The 12310-nt window shown below is 52.0% G+C and overlaps 1 protein-coding gene across 1 annotated transcript; it reads right to left on the bottom strand.

Moving 5' to 3' along the window:
• Window positions 1-10632: 10632 nt before the first annotated feature.
• Window positions 10633-11883, bottom strand: LOC124694959. The gene has a single exon (XM_047227879.1). The coding sequence runs from the start codon at window positions 11881-11883 to the stop codon at window positions 10633-10635; it is 1251 nt and encodes a 416-aa protein (XP_047083835.1).
• Window positions 11884-12310: the final 427 nt, after the last annotated feature.

Raw genomic sequence — 12310 nt, 5'->3', positions numbered from 1 at the left:
GCGCCTAGTGATTTGCTTGAACCTTGCCATTATAGAAATAGTTGTTAGATCCTCCTGCTTCACCGGTGGCAGCCTCCGCTCTGGGTCATAGGAACTGCTGACATAAGTTGAGTCCTCCTTGGGTGGCCGAGACCATCTTGCTGGAGTTGGCGGCCTGACAGGTTTGGCCCCAGCATCTCCGACATCCTTTGATTCGGAGGCACCGACAGTGCCATGATCCCCACAGGTGGTTTCTTCAGCAAATCCAGCCCCTTCGCCGCCTCTCTCATCGCTTTCTCTCTCTCTGTTCTTCGGTGGAAGACTCTGCGGGAGCCCTCTGGTTCCTCCTCCATTTTTGGTAATGGCAGTTTCCTTGGTGCTTCCCCCAAATATGGAATCAGGTTGAGCGCCTGGCGACAACGGAGGTACTGTTGACGTCAGAAACCCCCTGGCGGGCAGAGACGGGCAACACCGTAGAGCCGGGAACAACTAGGGCTGCGGCTGGCCCCAGTCCCTCCGAGCGACGGCCCGCAAAGCCTCCTGGTCGCACGCGCCGATGTTTATCACAAGGGCGTGCCACCCGACCTATACCTGGTCGGGGAAGGTGTGGATGATGCCTCGCTTAGTTTCTGCGGAGGCACACACGTAAACGTTAAATACGAGCCTCGATCGGCTCTCAGGTTATCCTGTGAATCGGCTCAAAGAGCCGATCCACCCATGATTCAGACGAGGTGTCCGAATATATGGTGGTCCTGCTTGATCAAGGTAAAGCTAATGAGATCTACGACGATGTAGGGTTTTCACCGCATAATCGGATCGTCCTACTCCAGGTTGGGCCTCGCGGCCACGCACGGTGATCGTAAGCCGATCCTAAACAAGGCCTAAAAACCAACACGAGGTTGATCCCGGAACATCCCGCTTAGGGCCAACGAACGACACCCTACGTGCCGCTGGATCCTCCCCCCCTTTGTAAGGCCTAACTATTGCAGATATTAAACTAATCCTTGTAGGACAAGGAGTAATCGTAACGGATCAGATCTACTAAACTATGATCAAGCGGGGTGCCGCCCCTACACCTAAGATAGGTGTAAGGGCGGCTAGACATGCAAGGGTTGCACTACGAAAGCATGTAATATGAAGAACAATGCTAACCCTAACATGTCTAAGATAACTACGTTGCTCGCCATCAAAAAGGCTTCAGTACGAGCAACGCATGAACAACGTGGGCAGGCTTGTGCTGCCTAGATCGCAAGATGCAATCTAGGCAGCATGATGCTTACCGGTAGAAACCCTCGAGACGAAGGGGTTGGCGATGCGCCAAGATTTGTTTGTGGTTGAACGTTGGTTGTTGTTTATTCCATAAACCCTAGGTACATATTTATAGTCCAGCGGACTTTCTAATGTGGGCGTGCACTAAACCGTGCACGAGATAAACTCTAACTTTTAATCTAGATACAATCTACTATAATTAAAGATACACGGGCAACCTAGCCCAAATTCTCCGTGCAAGGCCGCTTCATAGATCTTCCATGTGTAATCTTCCAAGCCCATCTTGATCGCGGCCCACCTCCTGATTTAGCCAAAATCTGGTGATAACACATGCCCCCTGGTTTTGGTAATGATAATTTCAAAACCACCCTGTTTTTTCCTCTGAGGGGTCATGTCATGGCAGAGCAGAACTGTCGCAGCATGCTTCATCATGACGACTTGCCTTCCCAACTTCTCTGCACGATTTGACAGTTTTGGCACCATGCCCTCGACAACTGCTCGAAAATTAAAACCCCCATCTCCTTTTATTTAACCGCATCGAACAGTTCTCCTCTTCACCCCTTCCGCATTAGCACTCCAAAAAACCCTCCTCTCGCAACCATGTCTTCTTCCTCTTCCTCTTCCTCTTCATCGGATCTTTCCCACGTGTCCTCTCCCATCCGAGAGTCGACGCCCTCGTGGGGTACGCAGGCGGCGTTCGACATCCTCGCCCCAACGGCGTGGGACAACGAGGACCACGACTCCTCCGCTTGGTCCGAGGATGACAAATCCCTGACCGACGGGGAGAGCGACCTCCGCTTCCTTGCTGACGGGGAACCGGAGGAGGAGAGCGATGACGATCGCTTCTCCTGGGCAGACTTCACCACCTCCGAGGAGGTGAAGGAGGAGGAAGAGGAGGAGGATGACGACGACGACCTCCCCGACGAGCCGCCGGCCAAGCGCCATTGCCCCTGGCCGGGGAATCTGAGTGACTTCGACAGCGACGGCGACGACGACGACGAGGAGGATGAGGACAACGAAGGTCCTGTCAGCGGCCGCTGGAGCAGCGACGACGAGCCAGCCGGGAGCAGCTCCGACAGCGGCGATGAAGGCGATGACGAGGGCTGTAACAGCCCGTAGATAGGACCCCTAGCTAGGATCAGTAGAAGTAGACGGGGCAATGTATCCCCTTAGCACTCCCTTTTGAGAGCAATCATCCCTTCGGTGTACGAAATCTGGTACATCAATGAAGAAATTCCCCAATTCGATTTTGCCGATTTCCTCTAGGATAATTTAGCCGATTGTCCTTCGAACCGATTCCGCCGATCGTCAACCTGGTCAATGCCCAATAAGCCGACGGCAGCGCGTCGGTTCCTCACGATAAATTCCGAGATGGATCCACCCGGACCCAAACTCCTTGTCGAACAAGGCCAAGCCATAATCGCGCAAATCCTAGGACTTGCAAATGCAGATCTCTCAAGATGGCATGTTAAACCTAGCGGCAAAACTCCTGAAATAATGTCCGGCCTCCTTATTAACATTAAATTTCAGACATTCTTCTACCGCATTATCCTCTCCGAATTCCGCTCGCTCAGCTCCAGCAGCTTCCTTCTGCAACAATCCACTGTCTTTCGAACGAGCTGTTATGAAGAGTGAGCCGATTTCGACAAAATCGGTTAAACCTTCGAGGGCGAGCTGCCCCCCGAGCCTCAGCCAAGGCGAGGATAAAGAATGGACCATCACCCGCTTCCAACTGTGGTGCCGCATCTACCGATTCCAACAAATCGGTTCCCCAGATCATTGATATTTCGGGGCGGGCTCAATCACGTCCAAGAGAGCTATCTGCGGGGCCACCAGCCGATCACCTTTCTTCCGTTGACGGTCGATACGGTGGATGATTACCCACAGCTCCATGGTCGCGGCTGATTTGCATGCCAACATTCCTCTGATAGTACTGCTGAACTGGCGACCTGGCAACTTTGCGCACTTGTACTAAGGTCGATGACCGTGCATCGGCTCTGCATCATGACACACCTCAAAAAGGATCGTTAATCCTGACTATGAATCTAACCAGCCCATCTACCAGCTTCAGGCAGGTGTCCACGACAGAGCCCTGGGCTTGTCGTCGAATCAACAAAATCGGCTTCCTGCAGACAAAGGATCCTTCGGGGCAAACTGCCCCGAGCTTCTTCGGTTCAATCCTTGCGCCTTGTTGATCGGATCGGCTCATCATCTTCGGCGAGCTGCGGCAACTACCGGCGAGGATGTCTTTGCATTTCTGACGCCCTCCAAACTCTGGGTTCATTGATTCTTAAGTCGATGTCTGCCCATCGGCTATGCTTCCGAAATTTTTTGAATTTTCGGCCGATTTGTGTATCGGCCCCCATACTCAAATACCCATCATCAAAGGATGAGACGCCTCCACTGCATATCCTCGTATTTTATCCACCTGGGTGCCCCCCGGAGCCGATTCTGTCAAGAGAATTGATGGTATTGGCTCCGTTGGATAACATGTTGAACCCGAGCGAGAATGGATGGTGAGGATAATTTTGGCCGATCGGCTGGAATCGGCCTCCCGTTACTTTCTCGGTGAAAGTTTTGTGATGTCCCTTCACAAATCTTTTGGGGCCGATCACGAGGATCGGTCTCGCCACGTTTATCCATCGACATTTGCTTTTGTTACACGGTCAGGCCGGTGGATAAAACCAGCCTAACCCCGTTCTTTGTCACGTCGATGCGCTCACAGTCGTCCAAATTGATACCTGAGAGCGGCTCTTGGCCTGATGTCTCCCAAATGTCCATGCCGGCTGTTGAAACCTCGACTGAATCATCCGCACGGACGACTTCTACTTCATCTCCATCCTTTGTATCAGGCATTGGTGCATCGTGGATGGAATGCAACAATTGGCGTGGATCCAATCCCTCCCTAGTAGGACGGCGTAGGTACTCTTGCTGTCGACGATAAAGAACGTCGTAGGGACGGTTTTTTTTCCTACGGTCAGATCCACATTCAGAACACCTTGCGCATCAGATGCTTGGCCGTTGAAATCGCTCGGTGTTACGTTGGTCTTGATCGGATCCGAGTCTGGAGCGTCCCCAACCGACGTAGCATGGAGTATGGCATAATGTTGACTGCCGCTCCGGTGTCTACCAACATCTTGTTGACAGGCTGCCCATTGATGTAGCCTCGCAAGTACGGGGCCTTCGGATGCCAGTAACTTCTTTCTTTTGGCTTCTCAAAGATGACCGGCCGTGGGCCGCGATCTAGTGCGCCACGGAGTGCTTCATACAATCTTGGAGCGCTAAACTCCGTTGGAAGAATGAAGACCATGTTTGTGCCGGCCCGATGTATCATCATCGGCTTTCCCTGCTGCGGGCGCCACTTGTTTTCTTTGTGGCCGACCCTCTTCATCCGGGAGTTCGCCGGATTTTGGCGGCCGGATCAGGCCGTGCCTTCCTTAGCGTGTGCGGTACAATCTTTCGGCTTCTTCCAACCCACGCAGACGCTGAACCCTTCGCTTTTGGGAACGGCTGGGCCCATTAGGGCACCACCTGGGCCGATGATATTTATCTCTTTCCTCATCGTCCTCTAGTTCCTCGAGATCTTCCATCCGAGCGGACTCAGCGTGTTTGTTCCGAGGCGGGAGAGGCCCTAGACGCTTGAACACAGATACTATAGCGGCATCCTTCTTCCTTTGCTTGCATTCTGGGCAGTTCTCGATTGTTGGCAATCGGCTCATTCCTGAATCCCAGCAATGTTTGAAGAACGGACAGTCCCAGTGCCTATCCATGTCATCCTGCCCCCTTGACCTTCCTTCAGCCGCGACGATTGTACCCGTCGTTGCTTCTATCATGTTGACGGTACCTCCGACCTCTCGCATCGGACCGACAATTCCTTTCATCATCTACGTCGTAGTGCCGACGTCGGTCGTCTTGCTTGCTCACATTTGTTGAGGAGGTGCTCGGAGAGTGGACGTTGATACCGCACGCTTCTTATTCCCTCCCCTGCCAGGTACCGCCTGTCATCATCTCGGGGCCGGTCGCGTGGATCGGCCTCCTCTTCATCCTTGCCACGAGCGTGGCTGCTTTCTGCTTCGTCTTTGCCATGGCGGCTTGCAAGCCCTGCCATGTTGACGCCAAAGGAGAACTTTGGCTGTCCTATGGAGTGGCTGAGATCCACCATGTCGACGCCAGGCGACGGACTTGAGTTTCTACCGAGCTTGATATCGTGCGGCCGGGTCTTCTCAGAGGAGCCGATGAGTTCGGCTTCGAGGGTTGCCTTGATCTCGTCATGTTTCCTTTTGAGCTCCTCGGGCAGATCCTCGTACTCCAGCGACCTGGTGCGTTCTTCTGACGGGGCGGACAGGTCCACTCCATCGAGTGCGCCTTCAGGTGTGAAACCCTCCCACCTGACGCCATGGGCGCGGGTTCGGTGGAAAGAGCCGATGAGTTCGGCTTCGAGGACCGCCTTGATTTCGTCATGCTTCTTCTTGAGCTCATCAGGCAGATCCTCGTACGTGACCGGAGTGTCTTCCGCCATCTCGGATGTAGATGGCGATGTTGTGGATGTCGAAGACTGTCCCACCGGGCGTGCCAGAATGTGTTGACGTCAGAAACCCCCTGGCGGGCAGAGACGGGCAACACCGTAGAGCCGGGAACAACTAGGGCTGCGGCTGGCCCCAGTCCCTCAGAGCGACGGCCCGCAAAGCCTCCTGGTCGCACGCGCCGATGTTTATCACAGGGCGTGCCACCTGACCTATACCTGGTCGGGGAAGGTGTGGATGATGCCTCGCTTAGTTTCCTGCGGGGCACACACGTAAACGTTAAATACGAGCCTCGATCGGCTCTCGGGTTATCCTGTGAATCGGCTCAAAGAGCCGATCCACCCATGATTCGGACGAGGTGTCCGAATATATGGTGGTCCTGCTTGATCAAGGTAAAGCTAATGAGATCTACGACGATGTAGGGTTTTCACCGCATAATCGGATCGTCCTACTCCAGAGTTGGGCCTCGCGGCCACGCACGGTGATCGTAAGCCGATCCTAAACAAGGCCTAAAAACCAACACGAGGTTGATCCCCGGAACATCCTGCTTAGGGCCAACGAACGACACCCTACGTGTCGCTGGATCCTCCCCCCCTTTGTAAGGCCTAACTATTGCAGATATTAAACTAATCCTTGTAGGACAAGGAGTAATCGTAACGGATCAGATCTACTAAACTATGATCAAGCGGGGTGCCGCCCCTACACCTAAGATAGGTGTAAGGGCGGCTAGACATGCAAGGGTTGCACTACGAAAGCATGTAATATGAAGAACAATGCTAACCCTAACATGTCTAAGATAACTACGTTGCTCGCCATCAAAAAGGCTTCGATGACGAGCAACGCATGAACAACGTGGGCAGGCTTGTGCTGCCTAGATCGCAAGATGCGATCTAGGCAGCATGATGCTTACCGGTAGAAACCCTCGAGACGAAGGGGTTGGCGATGCGCCAAGATTTGTTTGTGGTTGAACGTTGGTTGTTGTTTATTCCATAAACCCTAGGTACATATTTATAGTCCAGCGGACTTTCTAATGTGGGCGTGCACTAAACCGTGCACGAGATAAACTCTAACTTTTAATCTAGATACAATCTACTATAATTAAAGATACACGGGCAACCTAGCCCAAATTCTCCGTGCAAGGCCGCTTCATAGATCTTCCATGTGTAATCTTCCAAGCCCATCTTGATCGCGGCCCACCTCCTGATTTAGCCAAAATCTGGTGATAACAGGTACACAAGAAGCAGAAGCTCCCAAGCCCTCTGTGACCCCTGCAGAAGCAGCATCCACCTTACGAGCCCAGTCATGGAGAAGTGCCAACACCGCCCAGTGGCGACCAGGTGTCCCATCACCTCTGCATCACGGCATCTCCTCCAAGTCTGCAAGCCCTTGCCTCGCCATCTCCCGCATCGGGTCGTCTAGATCCCTGAGATCCAGCATCGCCTGCGCCACCTCGATTTGCTCCTCGATCCCTAGCCCCGACAGCTGCGGCCTCCATCTCTATAGCCCACGGCGAAGCTAGGAAGATCTGCAGCATCAGCAGTTTCTTCCGCAACTTCGTTTGTCACCGCTCCGCCGCCGCCTGCTCCTCCTCTCTCAGCTTGGCCCTTTCCTCGGCAATCTTCATCAGCTCCTCGAAAGGCAGCATCCCCAGCGACCACTTCCGCTCCACCATCGCGATATCCCGCCGTTGAGATCGTGGGCTGGGGTGGAGTGGGGGTGGGTTTTGAAAAAACATGATCCTTGGATGTGACTAATGGTGGTTCTGAGTTGATTCGTTGTTATGGTGCTGATGTTACTGCATGAAAAGGGTTCTTTCTGAGTCTTGCGTCAGCAGGGAAGATGAGTATTTTAGATGGGCGTTCTCTGTGGATTTCAGCAAATGGGAAGATGAAAGACGAGATGACTCGCACAATGGCCACAAATAAGTATGCACTTCTTCCTTTAGGATGTGACTATCTTTGAAAATCTGTAGCTACACACTACCAATAAGATACAAAACCTGAGGAAATTGTGTGGCCATTTCCTTTTTTTCGAGAAAACTTAATGCATTGATAGAGAGAGTTTGATACAAGCCTAGAGAGGCCACACCTGAGTACAACACGACACACTACACACTACACAGTGGGGAGCAGTGCCACAAGCCCCGAAACCCCCACCGTCGCCCATGATTTGGCATCCGCCTTTATCGTGTCAAGCAAGCCACGAAGGTCGGGTCGCGCGCCATCGAAGATGATACCATTCCGCCGCTTTCATAGCCACCAAGCCGTGAGCATGATCGCCGAGGAGATGCCCTTACAGGCCGCCTTTGGGGAAGCTCGGACGGTTGTATCCCACCAATCAACGAGCAAAACCCCATCAGCCGGAATGGCTGCCGGCGAGCGAATCCAGGACAGTACCTCATGCTAGGTGATCCGAGAGTAGGGGCATCTGACTAGGATGTGCTCCATAGTCTCCATCTCCTGGTCGCAGAGGAGGATGTTGCAATCCGCGACGGGCAAGTCGATCGGCGATCCTGGCAGGCCAACCATAGAAAGAATTTGACCCTTGGGGGAGGGGGGGGGATAGTTTCCAAGACGGAGACCAGATTGATCCCTGTAACATTACTCTGTAGCAGGAGGCACTCGTGTAAACACCATGTGCCATCCACCGCCACAACAACCTGTTAGGAGTGTCAACAAATTGAATGCCCCACGTCAAACGCCAGACCTAGATGTATTGCCACAGCGCCAGGTTGCTGAAAGCCCCGCACATGTCAGCAATCCACTGTCTATCGGTGAGGGCCTCCCGGACCGTCCTCCGTTTCCGAATGCACCCCGAAACCAACTTAAGTGTGTGGTCATTTCCTCAAATATATTAACACTTGCAGGAAGGCAATATGTGCTAGCACTGAAACGATATTCAGCTCATTTAGATATATGTTTGCCTTCCTATGACAAGACCCTGGACATGTTGTCAGGATCATGGTAGGTATAGCACACTTGAACAGTGTAGGTCTTTCTGGTTGATGACCATGATCGATTTTCACTCCAATTAAGGGTTGAGTGGGTTAATTTTATTATTCAGATAGCATTATTCTTATGGAAATAAAAGAGTACAGACTACTATAGAAGTGGGGAAATTTTGTGCTCGTATCCTTAGACATTAGTATTATTTGTAGTCCAATATGTGTTGGCACTGAAATGGCATGAATCCGATTTAGACAAAGGATTTCCTTCCTAGAAATATGATCAGACCCTGGTCATTGTGTGAATATCATGGCAACAACCATAGGGTAGTTTAATTAGCAGTGTGTGCATTGTCTTTCATTCTGGCTCACGAATATGTTCAATTCACACAAACCATGTCTTGAGCAGATTATTTGTATACAGGATTTCCAATGTTATTGTACAACGTTTCAACTGTGGCTGGGTGATTAGGTGGTTGGCCTTTAAATGACCAATTAGACAATCCCCTAAAGAAATTGTCGGATGGTTATACTAGGTCTATCTGAGATACCACTATTGATTTCCATGCATGATGAGCGCTTCTTTTAGACCTCAGGTTTTCAGTGGTGGAAGCAAATTGTAACTGAAAATATTTTTTCTTATCTTCGTTTCACTTTCAGATGTTATGTTCAGTTGCAGTGCTAATTTTACAACATTCATTTACATTATGGCTGAACCACAATTATAAATGTATATATGGTTTAGATAAATGATTCTGATTCTGAACTTCTTATGTTCCTTTTTAGGAGTAAGGGATGAATACTACAAATTTCATTCATGGGCGAGGACCCTTAAAGAAAACAACAGGCTGATGGCAAAGGAAGAAGAAAACAAAACACCTTACGGACTCCATCTTCGACAAAAAAAGCTAAGCCCTCGATCCCTTCCGATACAGGGCTGCTCCAGCTCTTGACCTCCCAACGCCGCTCTTGATCCCAGACGACAAAAAAAAACTTGCTCCAGTTCACAGCCTCCCCACACCAAAAACGGAACTGACCATCAACGTCACCCCAGACAACAAAGCCCGCCCGTCACTTTTCAGCAGTGTCACACATAGGTGGCAATCATCGATATGTCTCAAGGACGAGGACAGAAATGTAGTGTACTGACAGGCCCCCAGATTGCCCGACTCAATAACGGGCAGCTAATTTTGGGTACCATCAGCAAAGCCGCTCAGTATCTTCAGCCTCCACACCTCAAGCTAACTACCTCCACTATGTAATTTTGCTATAACATGCAGAGACGCCGTCTGGCCTAGCTCAGTGTAGATATGAATCGGCATCCTGCAAAATAGTTCAGTAAAATGTACAACCTCCACCCTTTAATCCATCGTATATATGTATGGTACTGCTACAGCTAGATAGTTGTTACCTGTATTATACTCCAAAGATAGTTTCAGACTTTACAGAAAAATCAGTCTACACAAAACTCTTCCATCGCTTTTTATATTGTGCCACAGGCGCCAATGCCTCCTAGTACATTCAAAAAAATCACATGCTTCCTGCTACCCTTGCAAGTCCTAGTTTCCTCAGGTTGGACAATTAGGCAGCTCCATTGTAAAGGGCTTGGACTTGTCATGTTCGAATCGAGAAGTGCATCACGCATGCTGTTTTTTTTTTTCGTTTTTTGCGGGTTGCGTCATGAATGCTCAATTAGGATACAGTAAAACTTGTAAGTAAAAATGACAGTGGACACGGACAGAAGTTTCATAACATTGATCAGATGAGCTAAGAACAACAAGTCAACAACAATACTAGTTTGACGAATGAGGGAACTACATCTCTGTAAGTAACGACCATACAAGACAAATTAATATAGAAGTGGTCAGTATCCTCGAATACAGCAGACTTAGCTAAGAATTCTACCAAAGACCTCATCTAATTGACAGCTCCAAACGAGAAGAATCCCTGAAGCGATGGAGCGTGAAGGCAGGCCGCCGCTACGGTGTTGTAGCTGCACCCCATGTAGAGCAGTGCTTCTTGGTCGTCGTGATCAGCCAAGAGGTTTCGCAGGTCCTCTGGAAGCTCCCAGCTAGCTGATGGCGCAGGCTGGTGTGTGTCGACCTGTTGGATGTTGTTCTTCTCCGCCTCGACCGGGGGAGTTTGCTCCTCTTGTGCCGCTGATTCCCAGCCATCATCATCATCCCAAGGCTTGAGCAGCAGGTGCACTTCTGATTCCCTGTCTAGTGAGTCCCAGTCGAAGTCCTCATCTTCCACGGCCACGGGGAGAGTTTGCTCCTGTGGTTGCTGTAGCCCGAGAAGCTCTTCCATGGTGCAAGAAAACCGGCCCGTGTCGCCGTCAGCTTCAGGCGCGTGGGGCACCTCCGTGAACGCAGCCGGCAAGGAAACGGGTGCGGCGGACGTGAACCACACCGGACAATCATCGTACTCCATCTCCTCGGGTGCTGGGACGGGAACGCCGTACAGCTTCTGAGACTTCTGTGCGTGCGTGCTCGCGGCAGGCGTGACCGGGCACTCAGGTTCCGGGACGGGGGCTGCCATCCGCATCTTCTTGGAGCAGGGCGGACCGGCGGCCGCGGCAGCAGGCGCTGGCCTCTTGTGCGATTGTGGCGTGGGTGTAGGCTCTGCTGGTTCTTGACGAAGCATCTTGTACGCGTCGGATTCTTGGCGGGCGGCGGCGGGCGCGTGCTGAGCGAGATGGATCTTGCAGAGCACCATCTCCCCGCCGGCGACGACGGCCTCAGGACGCAGGCAGCGGTACTCCTTCATGACCCATCCGGTGGTGGTCTTGCCCTTCTTGAAGGACAGGTGCTTGGCCTCGCCGACCTTGGCCCCCTCGTGGTAGACGTCCTCGGTGGTCTGGACGGCCCAGGTGCCGGCCCCGGCGCGGCGCACGACCCGGGCGTCGTTCCCGCTCTTGCGCCTGCAGGTCGTGAAGAAGAAGCGGTCGCCGGTGCTGGCGGCGTTAGGCACGGGCGCGAACTGGGCGGCGAGGTCCCTGGGCTCGCAGGCGTAGACGTCGGCGTGGCGGATGAGGCTGTCGGCGCCGTGCGGCAGCGGCGTGCCGGCGAGGAGGCGCGGCAGGAAGTAGGTCACGGCCTCCTCCTTGGAAGGCTTGAACTGGTGGTGCCTGTAGAAGTCGTCGAGCTGCTGCCCGTCCGTCTCCATGGATGGGACGCAGGGTTGAAACGAAGTGGAGAAGGAGTTTGGATGGCGGGAGCAAGAAACCTAGGTTGGATGGCGGGAGAGGGAGAGGGGAGTGGTGCCGGATGGAGAGTGGGATTCAGCTACTTATAAGGATCGAAATCACGCCTACTAGAAAGGAAAGTAGGAAATATTGCCAGAGCCTAGAGGGTTGGGTTTAGATTTTCGAATCGGTTTCCAATTCAATACGGTGGGTTTCCATGTTTTGTGTCCCAGTTGTTTCCATGTTTTGAATCCGAGCCGTGCTTCTCTTCTGGTGGCTAACTTGCCAGCAAAGTTTCGATCTACTTTAGCCTTGCAGGCGTGTGGACGAGTCCGAATCAAAGTGCAGTTTGTACATCCTTTGTCAAGTTTAATTAGGAAGCTCAGTTAGACTCCTCGGATCATCTAT

Source organism: Lolium rigidum, chromosome 3 (genome assembly GCF_022539505.1).
Source record: "Lolium rigidum isolate FL_2022 chromosome 3, APGP_CSIRO_Lrig_0.1, whole genome shotgun sequence".
NCBI lineage: Eukaryota > Viridiplantae > Streptophyta > Magnoliopsida > Poales > Poaceae > Lolium > Lolium rigidum.
Note: the sequence above shows the minus strand (reverse complement) of the source record. Positions and strands in the feature narration are given on the sequence as shown.